Source organism: Xiphophorus maculatus, chromosome 12 (assembly GCF_002775205.1).
Source record: "Xiphophorus maculatus strain JP 163 A chromosome 12, X_maculatus-5.0-male, whole genome shotgun sequence".
NCBI lineage: Eukaryota > Metazoa > Chordata > Actinopteri > Cyprinodontiformes > Poeciliidae > Xiphophorus > Xiphophorus maculatus.
Window position 1 is genome coordinate 27526976 of NC_036454.1, and position 26546 is coordinate 27553521.

The window sequence follows — 26546 nt, forward strand, 5'->3', positions numbered from 1 at the left end:
GCAGAAAAAATGTGCGGTGCAAGAATTTCAGTGAGGATTTTTTTTTTTTGTTAAACAGTTTCGATTCCTGTTGTTCAACCTTCTGGCCTTCAGAGTCTTCATTCCTCTGAATTTTCCCTGCTTACTTCAAACCCGTATTAGACTGGAATGAAGTGTTATTGTTACAGATATCATCTGTCTGCACCGTAACCTTCGTGACCCTAATTCAAGTTGGATGTGTGAGAGAAGTTAATCAAATGCGCCAGCACTAGAACAGGCCAGGAGGTTCGGGGAGGCAAAGGTGCATTTCCTTCAAAATTTAAACACTCGATAAGTTGCTGCGAGAACATTTGCAGGGAATAGAGTCTGTTGTGAAGGATGCTGATGAAACCTTTTCTCAGCTTGAAAAACTCACAATATATATGAGCTCAGCAAACTGCCAACACAGTGGTTTATATTCCAGGATTTTTAATACCTGTGAGCTTTTAGGTGGCAGTGGTGTTTTAGTAGCTTTGATTTTATGACAGGTTCCAAGTTAGTTCCTGGTCACTCTAACCAAGTTCATTTTTATTTTTATTTATAAGGCCTTAACTTGGACTTCTCCCTTTGTCTTTGTTGGCCTACATAAATAAATAGAAAGTCCACCGGAGAATATTCTTTGTTGTGAGAACTTACTTTTCACTTTTGGTGCCTGAAGTCTGAAACAAACTCAGAAAGAAATATTTTCAGAAAAACATGAATTTACAGGCGCTGTATGTTTTTAAGGTAAATGATTTAATTGAGGAATATTTTTTTTACATTTTATTTATGACGATGTTAACTTTATTCGTTTTGATGTGAAGATTCTGTAAACTCTGTGCTGCTGCTGCCAGTCATGACTAGAACTTTCTTGAAAGACACATTTTCAATCTCAATGAGATTTTCCTGAGGGAAAAAAAGTTGATGCAATCGTTTCCTGGTTAGGCATTCAAACTTGACAATTAATTAAAAGTCAAATCAAAACTCGTTCTGGATTAGATGAGAAAGGCTAACAGTAAGCGTATGGACTGGACTGGACTCAAAAATCAAGCCCATGCCAGAAAAACAACCAAGTTAAATAATTTCTAGCTCTACTGGGAGGATGTTCAAATATCCAAATAGAGTAATAGCAAAAGCGTATGGATGGTTACAAATGTATATTATTTCTTGGCAACTTGGGAATGGACATTTATCCAAATATTAGGTAGAGGAAGGAATTATGGCTGTATGAATATCAGTATTAAGGCCTGAAGTTATTTATTATATGCCTGAAAACTTAAGGATTCAAATTAACTGAAGACAATCATGCCCATAAGCAGGATTTACAAAATTGTAAGTACCACTGTACTTCTTTTATGATAATCCATTAATTATTAGCTGCTGTGCTTACAATTGAAACTAAAATATCCACATCTGATTATTAAAATTTTGCTTACATAAATTTAAAAACAGTCCATACAGGACGTCTGGATTTATTCATTGAAGTGGGATGGATCTTCCTTCGGTGCAACACAAGCCTAGCTAACAGTCTGTCGCTTTTAATATTACGGAAATGATTAAAATAACAAATATGAACACCATATAAAATTGCTTTAATCTGCAGCCTCTCGTGACATCCCACATGAAGGTCCTCTGGTCTGCATTTTTGCAAAGTCCATTTGGAAGTGACCCTTCATCTAATTGCAGCCTGCATCGTTAAGTGGACACACTTAACACAGAGATCTTTGATGTGGTGGGAATGCAGTTGCTAATCTAATTTAATTGTCTGTGTACAAACAGTTAGTTAATTGCTGGTGGACCATTTTGCCAAATAAGCTCCACAAGGCTCTGGAAAACATCAATGTAAAAGCTTTAAACTGTAAACATGCTCTCTCCAGTGGTTGTGTAAAGCTAAATGTATTTGGTAAAACAGTATGACGAGTGCCTATTGAATTCAACAATGTATTTTAAGTACATTCTCCAAAAAAGAAACAAATAAATATATGAAATAAAGTACTTCAAAAGGATGTGAAAAACATCCCTGCAGTAAAACAGTAGAGACAGTCTCTTATCTTTGAGCCCAGACTGGAATAAGCCCACAGGGTTCAGACAAACTGTCTTTTTTGTGTGTGTCTAAGAAGTTTTGTAAGTGGAGTTTGCTCTCCTATTTAGTCTAAATTTAATACCAAATAAATAAAAGGTTATAAAGGAGGTAAAAGTAGGTTTGATACAAATAATTGACATAATAAAATATGTAAAACTTGATAAAATGCACCTATAGTGACGCTTTAGGGATAAAGACATTGGTGAAGTATATTCTGGTACATGAAGGTCTTCTCAAAGCAAGATGCATTTCAAATAAACCCATTTTCTACAGCATGGTACCTGAGCGACACTCGAACCAAGTGGGTTGTTCACGGAAGACATAAACAAACTGGCCACTGTACACCATGCTAGAACCAGAAATGACCCCTTTAGCCTTAAGGGCTTCCTTACAGGGTCAGTTTTAGTTACGTCTAAGTCAGACTCTGTGAAGTTATCAAAAGTAGTTTCCTTGCCTGTTGCCTATAGCAGGAAGATGTCACGACACCTTGAGCTTTGCTTCAAAGGAAAATAAATTGGAGAAGAGGAAAGCAGCAAACAACCAAAGGAGTTGTAAGCAGAGGAACATACTACCTGCCGTTTTCCTGTATGACTAACAGTTCAACGCCAAATCCAAACGCTCGCTTCATTCTTGGTGGAGCTGGAATCAACGGACAGATATCACTGCTATTGAAGCCGGTGGATTCCAGATGCTGTTCAAATTCAGAACAGGAGAAAGTTCCCAAGCCTCTTGATAGAGGCTTTCAAATTGTTATCTCAGCAGTCAAATGTTTTTTTTTTTGGGAACTGCAAATTAGCCGTCTGACTTTTCCCCCCCATAAGTGGTCAAATGAAAAGCATAGCGGGGCAACAAGGAGCCTAGAACCCAGACTGAGATGATGAAAGGTTGTGATGAGCTCATACACACTTCGTAGCATGCTCCGTCTGACAGGGACGCTTGACATGTTTGACACGCAGGGTTAAAAGCTGCATCCTCCGGTGACAAATAGACACTTCAGGATCTCCCAAATGAGTGTGTCGACAGTCGAGGGTCAGCTGGAGTTCATCGCTCGGTGACTAATGTGACTCGGCAACAGACAGACACAGGTAGGTGTGATGAAATGTCAGCGATAGGATTCTGCATCAAACACAAACCCCAGCTGTCGTACATTTTCAGCAATGCATCCGTATCCTGCAAATGTAAAAATGCCTTTTCTCGCGCTGCTTTACTTCAGACAATGTAGTTTATTTCACTGAGTCGGATGTATTATGTAGAAACAGTGTGGATCCGTTAAGTTTGCTTTTTCTGCCAGTGTGTTGCTGAGGCGTCACCCGCTACTGACCCTTCAATAACAGCTACTTCTCATCTTGTGAACGTTTTGAGTGGTTGGCTCATTTTGTCAGTAAGTAACATTTGAAAGGCTGGCCAAATAGTCATCTAGAAGCGTGACTAATGCATTCAGAACGGGCCGTGCATTCGCATTAATCCAGGAGCTCAATTTCTGAGAACACATTCATGATGACTTTTCTTTCCAATCAGGCGTCCTAAGATCCCTATTTTAGTCCCAGCTATTACCCAAGCACATACAAAAGAAAAAAAACAGAAATGCTGTGATATTTACGTAGCAACATTAAAAAAGGTTCCATGTCAAATTTCAACACTTTCAATCAGGTTTTCAGAATTTCATTCTCTCAGATAGAGAAAATATTTTTTTAGACAATTGGATATTGAAAAAAATAGGGATGAGCAAACATTTTCCCAAATCTACTTTTCTTTTTCTTTTTTTTAACTATTATCAAGAAATGGTAAATACTTCTATCAAATTGCTTACTTTCTAGAGCTGCCTTTCCCAAAGCTGAGGTCGAACTGCCACCATCTTGGATTGCAACATCATTTTCAAAGACAATTATGTCAGACTTGAAGTACTTTTTCCCCCCCAAGTGTTTCAATTAAAACTAAAATAATTCCCTTTCCCTCAGATGCAGTAACAACATTATCAGTTGCACTTTGTCAGTCTATAGCAAAACATAACATAATTGTCAGCATAAAAAGTTGGTAAATATTCACCAAAAGCAATTCACAGATTAAAACTAAGAGCTCAGCTAAAAACAGCAGGGAAACAGCAGAATGGTGTAAGAAAGCTACTTAGATAAGATAATGAAAGGTATTTGCTCTTTAGACAGTTAAAAGCATCAGCATAGCATTTGTTTTTATTTAGGGAAAAATCATAAATAGATTTGAGGCTGAAAATCAGGAAAGCTGTCCCTTGAATGGCGGTCTACTAATCAGTCGTTATTTTTGCACTTCCAGCACGCCACCGTATCAAGTACTTTTCAACTTTGACAATTGGATTATTGATTTCAAGGCAGATCTGCATCCACAACTTCCCTGAAGATCAAGTAAAAAAAAAAAAATCACAATTAACTTGGAAGAAAGTGACTAACTCATTTGCTGTGTCCCCTTGAGATAATAACTTGTGCGCACAGAGTTACATCTGGGGAATTTTACACGCCCCCGTTTTAATTGAAAATTTCTCCTTTTTGCCATCAGAAGGAAAGCTGCGTTTTTCCAGAGGAAAAAAGAAAAAAAGTCTTCACTAGTTCAAAGAAATACCACAAAATGCTGATGAAGGTGCAGACTACCTACACTGTGCAATTATATATTTTCATGAAGACAAAGGTTTATGCTTGAGAGGGTCCTCACTGGATACTGGGCATCACAGTCAACTTTCATTGGTATATATTTGCAGAGAAACAAGGAGGAGACAGCAAATATTGAAACATGTGAAAGTTACCTTTCTTTTTTTTTTTTTTTAATTAGCTCTGCTGGCCTTAAGCAATGCTTGATCACAACCGAGCTGATTTCAAGGTACAAAAACCTGTGCCAGTCATAAAACAGCAACACATTTCTACACACTTTCTTCTTTTTAAAACAGTCATTTCAGTGCTTTTGGCTTTGTGTGTAAGAATATATAAAAAATTCGCATGGTGTGATGTATCCAAGAATCTGTCAAATAACACTCAAGGTCGCTCATTTTGTTCCGACGTGAACATGCCTACATGCACACGCTAAAGATCAGATTTCCCTCCAAGTTCATAGCTGTAAAAGAAAGAAACGTTTTCACTCTTGAGGTATTTCTTTTTGTGGTATGCCGACTCTTTAATAAGATTCCCTTCGCACTGGACTTAGCATGCACCGTGACTTCACACTCAGTCAGAATGTAGATAGTCTCCGCAGAGTCTTAAAGATGCCTTCTGGGATGCATCAAGAGCGCGCTGCGCTCCCAATTATGCATCATGGAGCATGAGATTTTCCTGTTATGAGAGTACAGTTACAATCAGCTGTGAGACCGTGGAGCCTCATCATTATGGTGGCAGAATACAGCGTCTGTAGCTTACTGACTGCCTAAAGGAGCCTGGTAGGAACAGTGGTAGCTTCTCCTCTGGCATGGACCCACCTATCTATTGAACATTGTGAAAGAAGAGATGCCGTACAGGCGTCACGCCAACCTAACCATGCTCACTCTGGGCAGGCAGGGCTCTAAATGATATAATGTAATGCTCTTAGTACATTGCCTCACACCACTGCTCTGATTGCAGCATAAGGGTCTCATCAAGCTGCAGAGACGATCAATCTAAAATCCAGCATATCAGTAAACACAGTGCCACGTCAGAGCCTCGCACATAAAAGTTGATGTGCACAGAGTTCCTGGTTAAACGGGGTTCACAGCAGCGGCTGAATGGTTCGAAAACCTGGCAGGGAGGCATTGAAGTCAGTGATATGGTTATTTACCTTTAATGGTAGAGATGGTTTGAATTTCTCTCTATGTTCTTTGGCCATGCTCTGCATCCATGAAGCCTCCTTTTCACCACTTCTAGGACTTGTGGTTGTAGTTCTGGTGTTATTAGAGCTTTTGAGATGCCAGTCAGCTGTTGTAGTAATCGGTCTCGGTCTTGAGACCATTTATTGATGCATTTTGCACATAGGGTGGTAAAAATGAAAGAACTTGTCAACTCTCATAGGCTACAATTCAAAGGACAAATGCTCTTGGGATGCCATCAATAAGACATTCTGGCCTCAAATATGGTGAGGAGAACATAAAGGACAAGTATTAGGTGGAAGAAAGTAGCTCTATTCTACAACAGTATAACTCCTGTAATGTTGTACTTCTGTACAGCACCTGCATTCTCTCAGGCTGTCGCGTACTGAAGGTGTTTGTTCCCCCACATCAAGACTTGAGATGTGATGACAGAGGTACAGAAACCTACCAAATCTATAAGAGAGCGCCACAGATTGAAAGGAAAGGTCCTAAAGACATTGTAACCCCTGCATTGTTGTACAACAGGTGGGAAAAACCTATTTAACGTGCTACAGTAAGAGTGCGGTGGTGCCATTCCTTCCTGTTGGAGACGTTCTGTGAATAAACTGAGCTTGTATGGGTCATGGAGCCCATGCGCTGTGTTACTGTAACGTGAAGGGGGTCACTTTTTTAAGTTATGGTTTCAGAACGCACACCGGACAGAGTGGACACAGTCTTCTCATCGGACACTGAGCATCTGTTTGCTGATGAATAGCTGTTGGCTTGCCACAAAAAAGAAAAATAAAAAGTGTTAGCTAACTCTTTGAGCCGAAATGCCAGCACGCTCAGCTCAACCTCTTCCGTCCTTTAAAATCTGATGGGAAGATGAGTGATGCATCACCAGAGAGCGTTCTGGATCAGAGCCGCCACCCCGCCCGCCTGCGCTCTTTTGTGCGGCGGGATAAGAGGAAATCCGCATGATCCATCACTCCGTATCATACATTTTTCCCCCCTATTTTCCTGTTCATACGTCTATAGTGGGAGTGGGGAGAAAAGAGTGATGGATATGAAGGCCCTTTTAACTGTGCCTGTCAAAAGCTAATTCCACCTAGTTGCTGCCCTTCGCCTTTGATATGGCTTGCAGACTGCTAGTGCAGCTAAACCACTGCAAGCTAGTGCTCTTCAAATACTTGGGCGCTGTCAGAACACTTCAAGTTTTCAGCCAAAGTTTCTGACATCCGAAAGAGTCCATGATGTGAACAGCCTTTCTGATGCTCAGGCGATAAGTGGAACAGGCGAGGCCGCTTCTCAAGTGTTTATTCTTAGTTACTATGCGGCCTTCTGAAAAAGATTTGTCAGAGCAGTGTAAATAATTCAGTTGTCTTCAAGAGATTTATTGAACATTTTTATCTACTGCCTTGAAATTATGTCTTCAAGATAAGGAGGAAGTTCTTATAGTCACATTAAAAATAGATTTGCATCAAAGGAATATGTCTAATTACATACTGGCACCTTCCTAAAATAATGACCCAAGTCATTTTTTGCCAAAAGATGATTGTGGCAAAAAAAAATTTCAAAAATAAAAAAACTTAGTCCATTACTTTAGGAAGGTGACAATGTTCATTTGGTCTTGTACCAAGGCGCCACACTCTGAGCCGTATGCTTCAGACTCCATTTGTTTCCCGACAGAGGTCGTATGTCATTATAATGCAGAAACGCTTAAAACACGCTTCCCAAACACGGAATCCGATGTGGTATAATTCATGCATATCGCTTGGATCAGCAAGCCTCGAACAGACAGCAAGACAATATAATTTGTGAATTATGCATGCACAGCGTTCATTAATGCATGGTTGACAACGTTAGCGGATTGAATAAAACCCCTAAAAAAAATTCCGCCGCAAAACAAAAGCATATGCAGAACTGCTCCGCCTCGCCATATGCTTGCAGTAAGTCCTTTCGGCAGCCGCAGTAATTCCTCAAACAAAACCTGATCCCGCTCCTTTACAGCTGTATCTATTTTTCATTTGTCCCTGCTCCTGGACACAGAGTCATGTTGGTACATACAGTAAGCGAGCGTCTGAGTAAGCAACGCTGAGTGCATTAGAGACCAGAAGATTGATTCAGCCGCTAAATGATGCAGGCATTGAAAGAGACAAACAGTCGAGCGATATTCAGCGTGATAGTTAACGTCATGTACATTTTATTGATGAAGAGTACTGAGAAGAATACTTGCGTGTTGCAAGTCTGGACTGTGGCAAAAGAGGAAATCAATCCTGTGCCAGAGATGTCACAGGCAATTCTAATAGATTCCAAATATACATGTGGTACACATCGTTGGTGGCTGCTTAGATGAAGATGTGTAAAAAAAAAAAAAAAAAATTATTAATGAAACTTTCATTGCAGCAACATTATCTCAAAGGTTAAATTTCTCTGACTTTTAATTGTTGTGTGTAATTAATCAGTTGGAAGAAAAATCGCATAGGAGAAATCAAATATTTCAATTAAAATTAAGGTAACTGAATGTATTTTTCTACTTTACCTACTTTAAGTTGGTCCAAGTTTCTGGTAAGACGTATATTGTAATCAATACTTGGGTTTCCATTTCAAACGTGTGCAAAACGTTGTCAATAAGAAACGCAATGAAAATCATGCGTGCATATGTTTGCTCATTACAAAACATGCCACGTCATCATATTCCTGCCACTTCCTGCTGTCTTCTTCTTCTTTTACTCCAGCAGTGACATCCGGTTGCTGATCGCATGACTTGCGTGGCGTGAAAAAAAAAGTGTTTCTATTGCGGGTTTTTTTCCTGAAATACAGTAATTTTGATACAGTCGAAACACCACCTCATTGTAGCGCAAAAAATGTTTTTGCGAAAAAGGTGAGTTTTTCTGAAATTGCAGAGTTTCCATTAATTAAAATTTTTTTTTTTTTCGTAACTGAAATTTGCACAATTTTAAGACCAGTGGAAAGGCAGTTAATGACTGGTCAGTTCCCAAGGGGCACAAATATGCGGTGACACAAATATCTATTTCTTGTCGTCACTGGCGACTATCTTGACACCACAAACAAATAAATACAGTTAAAATAATTAAAACACTTATTGTTCAACTGCAGCAGAAACTGCCATCCTGGGGTCACCAGATCGCCAAAACAATTTTCGGATTCTAACAACATGCCAGTTGGTTTTCTGTCCAGTGTACTTTCCAGTGTAAAGTACACTGGAACCGTGTACTTTAACCAGATGAAACTAACAATCTTTTCGGCAGCAAACAATCCAGGTGGGTTTGGCGTGAAACTCACACAGAGAAGCACCTCATGCCAACTGTTAAGAAATGTGGAACATTTGTGATGCTGTGAACATATTTTCTTCCAAAGATCCCAGGAAACCTCATTACTGTGCAGAGCATCGTGAAGTCTTTGAATTCAGAGACTTTACACATCTACAGCATTAAATGTAAATGTGATGACATCAATATGGGTCAATGCAGGATAGTGATCCAAAACATTTGCCTAAATCAAGACAGTCAGTCTATTGGACCCGATAGACCTAAATCTTATAGAAAACCTGCAGGGTGAGTTGAAGATAATAGAGCATCAAAGAAAATCTAGGAGCTAGACTGAGGAAGAAAGGTATCAATAATTGCCCCACAAGTGACTTTTGACATTGGATTATTTATCTACTTTAAAAATATAGATATTTTCTTCCATAAAAAATTGTAGTACAGCAATAATTGTAAGGCTTTTCACACATCTTTACCACACACTTACTTTTAGAAGTAAATGTGATTCTAATGTAAGAAGTTTCAAACTAAATCAAAGCTAAAACTGACAAAAGTAGTCTTGCATCTATCTATAAATCACAGACACATTTAACTTCTGAAATGAAAAATGTTGGGAACCAAATGGATTGCTATAGGGTACCTTGCTTTATCCAACATCCCACAATATGGAATTCTTCCAGTAATTCTCCACATTTATCATTATCCATTTGCTAAATTGTAAACTCAGGGTCCCTCTGAGGCTCCTGGATTGCTCCTCCTCCACGAAATGACTGCACTTGTTGGAAAGGGCTCGCATATGGTGAGCGCCTACCGTCATTTGCAGTTTGACGGACACGGGCGCAGTGTTGATTTAGAAAGTGCCAGAACGGCTCCTTTTTACACAGATGGCTGCCACTCATAACGACGTTCCTGTCCTTTTCAAGGTGACTGCTTTCACTGCAGCCCGCTGGAGACGTCTGATTCAAACATGTCTGAGAGACACTCCGCTTTTGTCTGGTCGCAGCAGTAGTCTGCGGTATCTGAATGTTCCCACGTATGGCAACGAAAAAAAATAGTCTCTGCACAAGCAGGAAAAAGATTAATTGGAAAGATTTGTTATATTTTGTGATTTGAGATAGCAGTAGCTTTTCCTGACGCCATGGAGATTATGAGGACACGCATCCTGTTTTGACCTGCTTCCTAACCACATAAGATTCTTCCAGACAGTTGAAAGAAAACAACAACAACCACAACGCCCCCCCCCCCCCCCCCCCCCCCCCGCCTCCAGGGGAACCCAATAAATCTAGCCGGCCTGCTAAATTTTAAGGGAAATTCTTTGAAATCCCGTCCAATATTTACCCACAGTCACAGTGAAAAACAATATATCAGAGTAGAGCGTTTTCTTTTGCTTTTTAAATGACTGCACTTTCACTGAACTTCAGAGCCGCTTCAGCACAACCTTCATGTTTACAATCCGAGAACTTTACATTTATTTCTATCGAGAGTAAAAAAAAAAAAAGAAATATACTAAAAGTGCATCAAGAAAATAAGGAAACTTTCTTGCTGGATTGATGTAGAAATTTATGCATATTGTGGCTAAAATATTAACCCCCACCCCCACATGTACAGTCTCTCTGCCTTAAACAAAAAAAACACATCTGGAGGAATTCGGCTCTCTGTTTCTACAAATCCAGATGGCGCGTAAGGTTAATCAGTTGTGCTTAAAATTTCCTGTTCTATAATTGTATGAATGCAGCAGCTGTTCAGAATAATCTGAAGGTGTCGTCTGACTATATCTACAAACTGTTTCAAAACAGCAGCTGTCACTTTGCCACCTGAAACAAAGCACATCTTAGCAATAGCGCTGGAACTTTTATAAATATATTATCGGTTGTCCTGGAGAGTAGGGAGGCCATTTGAAAAAATAAAAGAGAGAGACTAAAGGAGTTGTGCAACAACTAACATATTTTCATGGTCAAAATCGCTGGATTTATGCATTGCTTGTTGAAATACATGATAAAAGTGCAGTGCTGACCCTCACCTCTACTGGCGCTGTCTCAAACAGTCTCTGCCTTAAACAAAACTGACACACGTCCATTGCTCTGTCGCTCTTTAAGATCGAAATATACACGTACAACTACACATGTTGACATCTGATATAGTTAATGAGCGTGTGTAACATATGTAGTATATACTGTCCTAAATGTGCAGTGAAAATGCACAGGGAGAGGCAGGAAGTACCACGCCTCGCTGTGAGGGAGCAGTGCTAAGACTCAAAGGAGCGGCCAGCAACAGAAGCTCTTCTACACATTAAAAAAAGCTAAAAAAATATAGGGGGGAAAAAAAAGCAAGGATAAGTTTTTTTTTACAATAGAGTGATGATGATATTTATGGAAAATGACAGGCCAACAAATGTCATATACAAATATAGGTTAGATCATATGCAATTTTCAATTTTAATAAAAGAGATAGAGAGAGAGCGAGAGAATGATGTCAACTTAAAATATCAAAACCTTAATCAAATAATCTTTTTTTCGTCTTGCTATCATATTGTTGAACAGTATGAAAGGGATTAAAACATAACTAGAAGCATTTTAAATAACTAAATTAAGGTAAAGACTGAAATAATAGCTTTTATTTTGGATTTTATATATTGATCTATCCGACTCCAGTCGGTGCCTCGCCAGTCATGAACCTCGCTGCATGTCCCTGATAAAGGGCCTTAATGTACGATCAATATTGCGATGTTGTAAAATAATACCCGCACTTCAACTTGCAGCTTTTGTTTTTTCGTTCTTGGGCTTCTGGAAATAAAAAGGAGTTTTTTGGGGGTTTTTTTTGTATCGACCAATGTGTCAATTCAAACCTGCCTGGAGGCTGTTAATACAAGCTTTTTACAACCAGACATTTTATGTGCTTTCCAATAATTTACTGAGTCTACTGTGAGATGATGTGGTTTTGTGACTCAAAAAAAATAATATTATCTACCAGCAGAAGGTTGCTCTAACATGGGAATAATAACTAACATCAAATCATTTTAGTAGTATATAATATATACTATGATGTAGGCATTGCTGTGAGCATTTCTATAATTCATCAATACTTTATCCAGAGGAACAAAGGGTTGTGAAATGGATGTGTAGCTACATGGTTTGAAAGTATGACATGGAAATACGATGGGACAGTAGGGCATTGCATAGGTAGAGAAATAAAATATAAATATGTGAAGAGATCAATAATCCTGGGTCGCCTAATCAGTTAGGTGAATTTTTTTTACATTTAAATCTCTAAATGATAAATACTATTGCTGGAAAAAAGGAAGAAAAAGGGAGAAAAATGAAAGCGAGAAAGAGAGAAAGAAAAAGAAAAACTTTCTGTCGAGTGCGATTTCTTCTTCATTTATTGGAAGGCTTTATTCCCTGTGCGTTCGTTTTCATTTTGCTGCTTATTCTTGTTCCACATGTGGTCCCTTGTCGCTGATTGCTCAAAACCCATTGTTCATTTGTTGTTTTTCCTCGCTGTGTCTGCATTTGCTACAGGGATTTATTTGTTTGCTGCAGGGCTGTCAGAGCAGATGTTGATTGATTTTCACATGTATTGTCCACGATGCCGTCTGACGGTTAAGATTCTGCTTTGCCGCCGCAGCTCATTCTAGTCATTTTATTTATTTATTTTTTTAGAGAGAGATTACTTTTTTTCCCCCTCACTCTCCATCTTTGCACTTTAGACAGCTGTGACTGATGCCGTGACTTTTCGTTCTACAGCTACACACACTGACCCGGACAAGATCAAAACTCAGCATTACACTTTTTTTCAGGGTCCCATGAGTTTTTAGGTTACTTAAACCTGGAAGAATCTCTCTCTTAAAAGCAATCAGGATGCAAAGAATGCTGGCTGGGTCGACGATGTTTAGCTTGATTAACTGTTGAAAATTTCAGCTCTGGCAAATCGTAAAGCAGGTAATTTAAACGGAAAACAAAATTCTCATTAGGGTTGGGCAGTCCTGCGATATGAAAAAAGTTACCGTCTCCTTACCCAAGACGTTTCAGATTATCCATCTTTAATGCCAGACAAAGATAACTGATGTAAATACAAAATCTTAATGATTGTTTGGCTTATGAGACCAAGTTAGAAAGCAATCACTCCTTAACCTAAAAATTTGTTACTGCCACAAACATTGGCAACAACAGGGCAGAGGTTTTTCTGTTGAGGTAAAGTGACGGCGCCTCAAACCGATTTATGTTATAACCAAAGACAAGACATTGATGCTGTTCCAAAACTTCAATGTTTTCTTCTTTCACTATTTATATTCAGACTTGTTTGTGACATTTGGGTGCTTGATCCAAGTGGACTCCAGCTTAGGGTCATAAATTGATGGCCAGAAAGCGTCCTTCTGGATCGTCTGCTAGAGAGCAGGCCATTACACTACCAGCATGATTGACTGTCACTGTGATGCTCTTTTTCTGAAATTATATTAGATTCAAACCAGATGCAACCGAGGTAAGTGAGGCCTACAGTGCTTTAAAGCTTCTGGGTTTTTATTTTCCTTCCAGGATGAAGATCAGTGTAGTCTTACTTTTTTCACCTATGGTTGTGTTATCAAAGAGGCAGTGCTTTGTGAAGTCGACCTTTTTGAGCTTCACATTATGGTGGGATGTTAAATCTCATCAAAAACATACCTGGAGTGTTGCTTTGATTTATACATGTTTGAGAAATCCTTTATACTCTGGTGACAACCATTCAGCTGTGCAAAACACCTAGATGGACCTAGCCCCGCCTTCAACGATGAAGCTCCTCCTCAGAGCTGCAGGTTCTCAGCTACTGAACTTGAGGCGTTAAATCAAGGAGTCAAATTTCTTTGAGGTGATATTTAATATAGACAACTGGAGGTAACATAGTTACTTGATTGTGCTATAAAATTGCACTATGCCTGGAAAATACATAATACTGTGCCTTTAATAAAAATTTTTTCATTAACTCAAGTTATTTTTGTGTGATTTTCAAATTCGATTGATCTGAAACATTTCAAAGGATCAAAAAAGCAAAAACACACATTTCCTGTTCTGCAATCCCATCTTTGGATCAGATGAAACAAAGTTTTTGCATGACTGCCTAACTGTTTAAAGCTTAGCTCAATTTCTACTATGCAGCAATTTCTGAGAATGATGTAATTTCAGAGGAAAAACAAAACACGTTGCATCTCAAAGCCAAAAAGACCCACGTATTTATTTTAAGTCGTCCCAATTAAAATATGGATACAGCCCAAAATTACATCTAAATATTATTCGTGCCAAAACAGCTGTAATCAACTGGCAGGGAGGCAAGAGTTTTCACTCCTGAAATTAGCTGGATGTAAAAACGTAATTTACAGTGAAACATTTCCCGTTTAATTTGTTTGACAAAGAACGTATGTAAAGTCAAGCCAAAACCAAACATAATAAAAATAATGAGGTGTCAGCTGTCATCACTTTTTAATAACTACTTGAGATGTATAGGGCTCCAAGTTAAGTGAAGTGTAATTATGTCCCGTTCCCGTACAGCCGCTGCTCTCGCCAGACTTTAATTAGCTCTACTTTCTCCACTACGGGGAGATTATGACCAGAAGCCTCTGGGCCCCGTCCAGGTGGAATTAAAGACAAAGTTTTAAAGGAAGGGGAAAGAACCCCCAATATATATAAATAAATAATTTTTTGGTTCATTAACTCGGAAAGCGGTCCAATGTGAGTTTATTATATGCCATGAAGAGAAGCAGGCCGCCCGGTGAGATCACACTTCGTTTCCTGGACTGATTGATTGGGCTGCTGTGAAATGAGACAGACATCATGAAGTACTTTGGATGGCTTCCTGCTGGCTAAGTGAGCTCCTGAGCAGATTGTTTTGGTAAACTCATCTAGACTTCACTTATTAGCCTTCTGGCATCAAAGTGGCAGCCTTCTTGTATAAAGTTGCAATACACAAAGGTTTCCAAAGGTATGAACGGCATTAAATCAGGTTTAGGGAGAATAACTGGGGCTTGATAAAGAAACAATCTGCTGCGGAGACCGGAGCTACACAGCTTCCCTACGGGTTCTTCCGACAATGTTCAGAATTGCATTAAATTTTAATTAACGTTTTTAATCTTCGCTAGATAACGTTTTTCTTTTTCTTCTTGTTTTGAAGACTAAGACTTGCTTATTTTTGAAATTGCATTCATCAAAGGGAGCAGGAAATTCACACAATTTTATCTAGAAAGATAAAAACTATCATTGTACACATATAATAAAACATAAATTGCTTCAGATAGTCTTATTTAGTTTCACGTTAGTAAACCAATGTTGCCGTTTGTGTCAGCCTTCCATTTGAAGAGTGTAGAGTAGCTGAATTGTGTTTTCTCTGGCTCACTGATCTGATGACTGAGAATAAATAATGAAAGAAAAAATAATCACTTTTAAAATGTTCAAGTGGCAGCACATTTTGGTTTACTTGAGATCAAAACTCTTCAGTTATTTGCTTTATAGAGCACGTTTGTTTTGCCGAAAATTAGCTCCATTATTATGTTTCCGTAGTGCTACTTTCTGTACCGTTTCAAACACAGTTTTATCTCCTGCTGAGTCAGGGTGCTGCAGATTTTATGGAAACGTTGATAACTTCTGAGGGATGAGTGTTGCAACACAGATACAACAGCAACAGAGATACAACAGCTGCTCTGAAATTTACACAAGCAATAACTAAAGTAATCTTTTTATTTTTCCATCATCTTTTTTTTCCCAGTCTGGAAGTAATAATATATGGAAGTAATAATGTAACAAGTAGGAATCCTGACTTGAAACTGAGGAGGAATCAGTTGATGAAGCTAAAGATCAGGTCGAAGTCCTCCAACGTCAAAGACTTGGAGCTCTTCATCAGAGATTATTAAAAGATGTATCATTGGAAGAACTGGAACAGCATGATCAGTAATTGATTTCTGTAATTTATTGACTTTAAAGTCACAAAACATGTTTCCATTGAAGGGTATGCATGATTTTCAACAGGATGTCTGTAGAAATATATTTTTTTTACATAAAATGGAAACAGAAACAGATATTTTTTTAAAAATACAATACTTTTTTTTATTTAGCATTGATCAGTTATATTATTCCATAAACATAATTTTAAATCTAAATCTGAATGATATTGAAAACTTTAAACAATCTCATTCAATCAATGTAGATTCACTTGTGAGCATGTTAAATACTCAGAGTGGCTCCAACAGAAGGCAGCTTGACCTATTTTCTGATCTGGACTTTGTTATTGCTCATAGACTGCTTAAAACATTGCATTTTCACCTCCAAATGGTCTGTTAAATACTAATATGGGGGAAAAAAATACACTATAAAGTAATGGCAAAACTAACTTTACTCTCCCGTAACACAGCAGCAGACTAAAATTCATACCATTCATCCCAGTGTACACACGTCATACAAAATGGTTGTGCATCATAAGCATCAACCCTGTTTCACTGATGTGATAGTACTTGATGTTCTACAAAATGATTGAGTTTTTAGATCCACGTAGTGTTTTGAGTTGCAGCAACTGATACAGAACTGTAAGAAACCATGACACAGCAGTTTTAGTGTGCAGAGGAAGATCAGATTGTATTCTGTTTACCTCGTCTCCCACTACTTTCCTTATTCTATGCTATATATACTTCAATATTGGAGTAAATAACACATTTTTCCCCTTCATTTTCTTTTCTACCCTGTTGCAGGCATCCCTGCTGCGGTGCTTTCCTGTCGGCCCATTTCTCTTTCCTGTCCCTCACCTCCCAGATGGTCGAGACAGATGGCTTACCATCCTGCTGGACGCATCTTACTGTCAAAACAGTGTTCTCCTATCAAGCGTCGCCCACTACCTAATGGCTGAACATGGGACGCAATTACTGGTGTCCAGAGCTGGACAACATCTTACCAACTGCCATTTTATAACTACCATTATGTTCACTCTGGCAAAAAAAAAAACTTAGGCACAATTAGATTGCAAACTGTCATTGGACTTAAATAAAACATGCTTCACTTTTAATTCTTTTAAAGTGCACTAATTAAAAGATGTATTCACAACATATTCAGAAGTTAACAGCGCATTGTCAGCTTTTCTGCTTCTCTGAAGATTTCGCAATTCTCTGCAGAGCATTTATGTCACAAAAGAAAAGCAAGTGATGCTAAAATTTGCAGTGATTATACAACTTCATATTCTGAATTGGCTGCTTGCCTTTAGTAGATTTTTATGTGTAACATAATCTTTGCAGATAAGAGTTGTGACTGTATTGTACACTTTGAAATCAAAAAGCAAAATGCTCTTCCCCTGAGCTGCTCGGTACTTGCGGCGCTCAGCAGAGCAGGAGGGGGATGAGATTCATCACGAAGTAAACTCATACAGACGCTTCTGGTAGAATTCATCATTTCTACTCAAGATCATTTTTCTCCGTTTACACACAGAGCGGTAGAGGTGAGCACCAAGCTCAGACGAGCCATTTACAATTGTTTACAAGTGTATCCAACACGATGTTGCTTGTAGAGACAGAAAGAATGTTGTGTTTGGCTGCGTCAGGTGTTCATCACGTAAAATGCTTTCAGTACCTATAACGTGTCCACATTGCTCTCAGCCACATACTTTACACACCATACTCTCTTTTTTTCTCCAAAAAAAACTTCCAAAGAAAAACTTGTAATGAGTGTCATGCATATGTACTACAGCCTCTTTTACTCTGACATCCCTGAATTAACAGCACTACCAACTGCCTCTAGAAATCAACTGATTGACCTCAGGAAGTCATCACAACATGGCTACTCTATTAACCCTTTAACAACATTTTCCCCAGTGTTTCACTGAGAAGCAGCTCCTATAATGAGTTCAGCTGATGTAGAGTTCCACCGGGTGTTTGCTAATTGCTCCTGGCTAGTCTGTAGGAGCTGAGCGGCAGAGTCACAGGGGCTGCTCTGCGAGTTAGAAGTTCAGCAGCTTGGAAACTGCAGCTCCACGGAGCAACGGCGTCTCGTTGCCACGGGAGATTAAAGGATTCCTCAAACATGCATGGAAGAATCAAGGCAACACTCCAGCTGTGTTTTTGATGAGGGAATCACATTACAAGGTGATGAACAGCTCAAAAATTTAGATTTTTCATAATACTGCCCCTTTTGAAAAGCATATGAACTTTCACGCAGTCACCTACCAAAACACAGCTGTCAAGACTTGAAAGAAGCTTTTCACAGAACAACAACAACATATATTTCAGTTTGTGGTTGTAACATGAGCAAGACGGAAAAAGTTTAAGGCGTCTGAATACGAACTGCTACAAACTTTCTAATTATGGACAGTAGGAATGAAAACAGAAAAAGCTTCTCCGCATTGATTTAAATAATTTACGTGCATAATTTTCGAGCATCTTGCCAGTTCTCTTTGTTTCTGCAGATTCATTCCAGCTTCTGATCATTTACAAGTCCTGGCCCCGTAAGTTATTTCACACCTCAGCACACCGGAAACTCGAATGAGATGTTTAATTAATTTTTTCTGCCATTAACTTTATTCTATCACATTCCACTCCAAAAGAGCGGCACCCTCGTAGCCGTGTGCTGCATAATCACATTCTGCACGTCCTTGCTTCCCAACTCGCTTGGAATGAGGGAAGCAGTTCGCTGCTCCCTTAAAGCCTTTTTCATCCGCGCCTATTCTGCAGCTCGCACGTAAACATGCAAGTAACCTTCCCCGGAAGAACCCTGCCTTTTGTCAGCTCGCTGCAGTCATTGATACTCCGGTATTGTGGGCTGCTCTGGCTAATTGCTAAACATGTTCTTGTCAATCAAGCCTCTCCCCAAATGGCAACCCACTCAGCTCATTTCAGTGAACAGCCCGAGAGGAATAATTGTGATCCACCCACCAGTCACCTGACTCCATTCCATTAGTGGCTGTATATTGTAAATGAATCAAGCTGGTTGTTCATTGTAGACCTTTTCAAGCTTAGGCATGAACTCAATGGCATTTTCTTTTATTTTACAGACAGGTCAAAAAGAAAGAGGAGTGAGGGAATTAATTGTGTTTGCAGACAGTGCGGGATGTTTTTCTTCATTTCATGAACCACAACGCCTGAGCAAGTGTCAAACGGTGAGAAATTTGAGTCACTAAGCAGAGCAGGTTGAGAGCTCAACCCAGTGTAGCGATTGATAAGGTTTCTTGATTATATTCAGATGCTGAAATCATATCAGTCTCGCATCCACCGAAAGTCAATCTGAAGGGTGAATTTGTTTTAATCAGTTAGCCCGTCGCATGATTTAAGCAGAAACAAAATTCAATTTATTTATCAGAAAATATGTATGAGACTCTAGTCACAAAGGATGCTTAATCGTATATATTTTAATGATGAACTCTCTCGAATTCTACGAATATGACATAGCTCAAAAGGAAAGCTTTGAAAGAAACAAAAGGGATATACTTTTGAGTTATCAAAGTAATCAAACACCCCTCAGTAAGCCAGACGGGGCCTCTTGACCTGTATTCCTAATTGCCCCTCTTCTCAGGTCCACTCACAGGGCAACCAGTTTGTTTTGTCACAAACCAATCTTGTACAGGCATTTCTGTTGGTTCTGATCTGGCTGGTTGGTTTTGTCTCTTCTTCCTGTCATTTTAACCAATTAATCCGCTTTACATTACAGCCAGATTCACCCAGTCGCACTCACCAAAGCACACACGTTTATGCACCGATACAGAGATCGGTAGGCAGCTTATGGTTAAGCGCCTTGCCCAGAGGCACACCGATGTGCAACAGGAGGAAGCTGGATTCGAGCCAGCAACTTTCCAACTGCAAGACAATTACTCTACCCACTTGTTCTACTCTCTCTGTGGGTTAAGTACAAATGTTACCTGTATGGCCAAAGCTATTGACTAATTCAAGGTCTAAGAATAAAATATAAGTTTTGCATCACAATACAGTAGGTTATAACCCACCATTCAACAACCATGGATCATTTCAAAAGTTTAAGGAATTTTAAGCAAACAAACCAAGGATAATTTGTTTTAAAGAGCGTTATTTGACAGGTATTGCCATATATCTAAACAAATTGATCACATCGGTGTATGTCAGACAGTCTCAAGACATCATCTGCAGGATAAAGTGGTGTTTTTCCTTAAAGGCGTAAAAGGTTTGCAAAAATGTGGGTATCTGAGAGTCCAGTTTAAGGTTTTTTTGGGGGGGGATTTTTAGCTCCTGTAGCTGAATAGATCTCGCCCACAAACCCCATCTGACACAGCAGTGTGGTTTCCTTAGGTGCCCAAGCGGCTTCCCGGAACGACGAAACAGTGCCTAACCCCAGGGGAGGCTGAGACACAACAGAAACTGCTGAGTTATCACTCTATGATAACGACAGTACAACGATCAGCTAGAAACACGAGAGGCCAGATGACTATATCATTACTGCAGCTGGCAGCAAAAACATGCTATTTATATAGAAGGAAAGCTACTCAGTGGGGTATAATGGGAGGCTTTGAAATGGTCATCAACAACCATAAATGTCTCTGGCCCCAATAAAGCACTGCAGCAATTTGTAACCCAAGATCCATTCTCCAGCCTCAGTTCAAGTGCTTTTTTTTTCTTTTCTTTTTTTTTTACAAGTAAAGCACCAAGCACCTCAGATGTGTCATTAAAGCCATCTCGAAATTCTGAAATGGGTGAAACGTAAAATGAGGAGCTGGATCTTTCGAGTATTCCTCTCTCCAATAATCCCAAGGAGGGCGTCCGGATTCAGAGCGGTTCCACTCGGCTGGAGAGAAACATTTTCTGAATTTAAAAGCTAACGATTCTTCAGCATGCCACCCACTCACATGAAGCATTAAATTCAACTCAAAGTAGCAATGAAAAAAAAGAGAGATTTGCAATTTTTTTTTCTCTATCGGCATTAGGGCCTTTTGGGTTGGCTGAAGATTTGCATTATGGGGATTTTCCCCCTTCTACTCCCAACTAAAGGAACTTAAATGTGTCATCATAGCTTCCTTTGGCACCCCCTTGGGTTTCGTATGCTAAGCTTCATTCCTAAGGCAGAGAAACATTCAAATCTCCCTTAAAAGTGCTTTTAAAAAGTCAGAAAATAAATTTCACAAACAGTCCCGGAAGAGCCGTTCAACCCTACACTGACACAAATTATTGGATTTCTAATTACAGCTTTTTTGTGGAGGCTGGGATTTGACACAAAATCATTAAAAGTATTTTTATTTGCAGAAAATCTCAGAAAAACTTTTTTTTCCCCCTTCTAATCCACTGCCTTTTAATTAAGACAAATCAAAGTCTCACCAGAAATCAAGATGCATTATAAATCCCCTGCGATAATATGCAGCTCCTTTGGAAAACTACATTTTCGTGTTGTTACAATAACGCAGTTCAGTCTGGTCTCCTCGGCTGGCCTGTTCAGTTAAGTTGCACGGACAGCCATGCATTGGTAGGTTTGCAATTGTGCCACAGCCTGGCCATTTTTAGACGACTGACTGAACAGTTCTATGTTTGGATTCGGCTATTATCTATGTTTGGATTACAACCTAATCCTGCTGTTAACTTTTCCACAACTTTGCCGTCACAGAGCAGCAGTAGCCGGATGATATGAATGTACACAAATCCATATTTATATGTTCTGCTGCCAGTTGGTAGCATGGATTGATTTTATTTAGCAGGTTTAGAATAATCAGTGTTGCCTTCAAATTCACACCACACGCTTTTGTGTTAAGACCATGTTTAAAACCATAGATAGCTCTCCTTCCCCTTCAGTTATGGAGTACTTTATTTTGGAATCACATGGATACCCAATGAAATATTTTGAAGTTTTTGGTTGTAATATGACAAAATGTGAAAACGGCCAGTAGGATTAAATACTCTTGTAAGTCAGTGTGGTATAAAGCAGCCCCTCACCCGCATGCCCAGCTCGATGTTCTCTCCTCCGTACACTTCCATGCCAGGATCCAGCAGACCGATCTCACCAAAGTATTCCCGGTCGACCACAAAGGAGCAGCCAATCATAGCCGGAGTCCTGAATAACCAGAGAAACACAGATTAAAAAAATAAACACAACATATTTAAAGACACTTTTTAAACTTTCTTCCAAATTTCATGCTGAGGTTCTTCCACGGTAGCCAAAGAATGTGCCTCTAATGTAGACGTAAGAAGAGAATCTACTTATGGTCCTGCTTCCTAATGTGAAAAGGCTCAAAGTCTCTGTCTGAACTCAGAGGATGAGTTTTACTATCATATTTCAAAACAAAGCATCTTTCAGACAGAAGTTATTTTATAGGAGATGGAGGCGTGGGGCCAACAAAAGGACCCTCTGTATCTATTTTTCACTTTATTGCAGATGGCGTGCTGCAGTCCAGTCTGTTTCACACAGAATTCTGTTCGGCTTTCACCTCAGCGCAGACAGAAGCTTCAGAGATTAGGGAACATATCACTAAAACTGATAACTTAAAAGTTTTACATCAGGCAGGTATAAAGAAAAATTCAGATGGAAATGGTCTCTCATTTATGTGGTTTTCTCAAGTAGTAATGCTGATCTATCTTGATAAATTTCATTTAAGTCAACATAGTTCTTTAAAGCTGCCTCAGGTTTTCAGTACTAGGCTTCAGGGTTTCTTTTTCTTTTTAATTGGATTCAGCAAAGTCAATTTTCTCCGTAAATGTTGATCTTGTAAGAACTATAGTCAGATTTGTTTGAATTTGCTCGGAACAAGTCAGATACTTCACAGGAGGACAAGTTCTGCTTGTACAAAGAAGTATTATATGCAACTTTTATCAGTCTTCTTGACATGAAGGACATCAGTTAAACTGAAATGACTATTGACCCAACCCAGAAACTAGAGACCTCTTGATCCACAATGCATAAAATGTCCCAATATCATTCTTTTCGCTTGGGAAATTAAGGGCAGATGAGCTAAATGACATTCTAACTGGGATGAATGGTATCAATGATTACCTTGGTTGTAGTTTAGGAACCATTTATCTTTTTCTGTGTTTATCGCCACCAGGGAGCATAATTCATTTTGTGTCTGAAGGGGCATAGGGTCATTTAAGGTCAAGTGTGATTCTCTTCAGGTGTTGCTAACGGGAAGGGGCAAACGGTTTTCTACTGTGCTTGGTTTGGATTTATGTGGTTCTAAATGGAAATGGCAAGACAATAGACATTGTACAGAAAATAACTGACTTCATGATTATAAGTCAAGTTGAAGATTGGGATAACAAATTCTGATTGAGCACACGTAAAACCCAACGCCTACAAGAAACAACAGCAATTACTAGCTTAAAATACAGGAATTTAGCCGCTATAAGTAGCTTAGGATAACAATGGTTTCTATCGAAACGATAAATGCAATCATATGCATTTTCTCAGACGGGTTGCAGCAGATACAAAGAGATAGCCGCATAATGGTAAAAGCTCTTATTGTATCCTCTCTGCTTATAAAAACACAACAGGATAAATGCTGGGAGCATTGTGTGTTCAGTCTGCAGACTGTCATTCATTCCTGACAGATATTATTTAATACAGACGGTATTCATTGAGGCTGAAGTTAAACTGTGGTACATAATTTTCTCTGTTCCATATGCATTAGGGTACCAGTCTCATTAAGGGGGGAAACAACAAACGCATGACTCTGATTTACAAACACCAGCTCTACCCTCTTAACTAAAAGGACTCAGACAAGAGTCTTATATAGACTGAGCACAACTAATAGGAAATATTTTGAAGCAAACAAGAGAGACCGTGTTGCTACCTGGGTGAGGCAGAAAAACCGCTGATCCACCTGCCGCCGGCAACCAGAGGAGCAGGACATCGAGCGACTCGGAAAAGCTCATTGCAGCTTTTACCGCAAAGACTTTATGAGCACCAAGAGTTCTGAGAAGCACTCTTCAGACGTAACAGCCCATCTCAAAGATATTTCATCGACAAAGTAATCGGGACACTTGGCAACGGGACTAAAGGCAAGTTAGATCACTTAAAGCAGGTAGCTTTGCCCTTATTTACATGTGAGTAAGGTCAGAGGATTGTTAGCATAGGAGGCACAGAAGCGGATTTTTTTTAGAATAGAGCTATTTGTATTAGAAGTTGTGTATATGACTGGGAGGGATTTGGGGTTGCAAAATGTTACATCAATAATCGATTTATATTGAAATTATTGTGTTGAAATTGTAGTTGACTTGATCGTCAAGTGGCCCGCTGCAAGGCTGATAAAACATAGTGTGTTATTTTCCACTTAGAAGCCACAGAGTTTCTTAGAGTAAACAGTTAAGCCCAAATGTTTTATGTCCTCAGTAGATCAGGATGTAAAGTTATTTATTCAACCAAGACGTTTGTATAGGTAAGAATGAGGCTGGCATCTTTGGAAAGAAAATAAAACTATGGAAAAGGAAAGAAGATTTTTGTTTGGTTACAATCAATTAAAAATGGCATGTAAAAAAAGTTTCCACTGATGTTTTCAGCTTTAATGTTTGCTAATGTGCTCAAAGTATTTGCGGTGGGAAGGTCTCCTTGCAATCGCCCTAATCTTTAGCTCATGCCAGAGTTCACTCAGCCAAGTATGAACTCTGGCTGGGTTGCTCAAAAAACAGCAACCCAGCCAGTCAGATGAAACATGTTGGTAAAATTAAAAGCTTAATTTAAGCCCAAGTCTGCCTGAGGCATGAATAATTTGCAGTATGAATAATTCGGCATATGATGACTAATATGGAGCTTAACTGTGCATGGAACTGATTTTAAGAAAGTAACATTTTATGGATATAGAAACTTCAAAGGCATACATCACAAAGTACTCCACAGAAAAGAACTCAAAATATTAGCCAATCAAAAGAAACGGTGAAAAGGTGAGATTTTAGTTGCTACTTATTAAGCTCAAAGTCCAAAAAACATCAAATTAAAAAGCAGAAATTTCTGCAAAAGTCCTGGAGCAACTCCTGACAAGGTGCTGTCAACTTTTGTCTTTAGCCTCGTACATTCTATTTCTGAAATAAATCTACTGTGTGCAGAAATCGATTGCCTGTACTTTAAATCTTCCAAAAAACAAACAAACAAAAAAAACCGGTTCCGAATCCAAACTCTAAATTTATGTTTTACAAGCAAATTTCTCTTTTAATGCAACTCTGCATTGGCTACATCAGCAACACCTTTAACTCACATAATTATTTTTAGATCCCAAGCAATTCAGTAAATAATGTTTAGTGTAACATTTATGAATTTTTGATTTGCAAATCAGTGGAAGTAAAATGCATTATTGAAACATTTTAATGCAGTTTAACTAAGACTCAAAAGCTCAAGTTAGAGAAACAAATCTTCCGATTGATCTAATGCAATAATCTGTCATTTATCTGGTTGTATAATACTGGGATTTGTTTTTGTTGTGGTAGATTTGAGCTGGAACACCTAAAAAATAAAACAAAATAAACTTGTCTTGGTCAAAAGTCCTGTTCAGGCGGAAATCTGGGAGGTTTATTTATGATGACATTTGTCACCGGCTGTGCTGAGCAACACTGGCCTTTAAACACAGGTCAAGTGTTTGCCTGACAAACCCATTTTGGGGAACATTTTCACTGCTGTCAGAAGGAAAAAGTAAAGAGGAGGGACAAGTCATAAAAGAGCTCAACCAAAAAAACAAAAAAGAAGTGAAGGAAAAAACAAAACAAATGAAACAAACTCCTTACTCTTCTTTTGCCTTTTTTTTTTTTTTACTATTTAAATAAAACAGCTTCAGCTCAGACAGAATTAAAGAATATGGCTTCATATACTGTATGTCCCACTTAACGGCAAAAAATAAATAAATAAATACAATCAAATGAGATGTTTTTACTACGCAAGACATTTTCTGCACCACAGAGCTTTAAAGGAACGCAGGGTAAGAGACAGTTTTATTTCCCTCTCAGCTCGATGTTTTGTGCTAACTCTTCCCATTCAGAGGGTTTCAGTCAGAGCCTTTATGCTGGGAGCATTAATACTGTGGAGTGAACAGATATGATCTCAATTCATGTATCTAACATAATTCCTGAACTGAGTTGACCATGCATGTTATTACATAGATGAAGACACTCACAAGTGAACATTTCAGCCTTAGCCAGAGGGACGTGGCGATACTTTTAAGAGCTTCTTGGGGCTGCATTGTGATTTATTGACTCTGTACTAAGAGAGTGCACCGGTTCGTACGCCGCCAGTGCCAAAGTGAAAGAGGCTTTTAAGCTCAGACTTCAGATAAAACACAGTGTGAGCCATCTCTTTGAGTTTTATTTTGAACATCATGGATAAAAAAAAAAAGGGAAAGACTCAGAAAGTTGAGTTGTATAGCAGAAGCTCCTTTACAAAACTATTGCAGATATGGTGTAAATGGCTTTAAATCGTGGTGTTTATGGTAAATGACTTGTGTCAAATTAATCTTCCGCGCTCAAATCAGAACACTT

The 26546-nt window shown here is 38.9% G+C and overlaps 1 protein-coding gene across 1 annotated transcript in view; it reads right to left on the reverse strand.

Annotated features, from left to right (window-relative positions):
- The window catches only part of galnt9 (polypeptide N-acetylgalactosaminyltransferase 9), a 119503-nt gene that overhangs the window by 18774 nt on the left and 74183 nt on the right, over positions 1–26546 (reverse strand). Inside the window, exon 6 of the mRNA XM_023343840.1 lies at positions 22029–22146. Coding sequence (XP_023199608.1) covers positions 22029–22146 — 118 coding nt within the window. The remainder of the gene's footprint in view (positions 1–22028; positions 22147–26546) is intronic.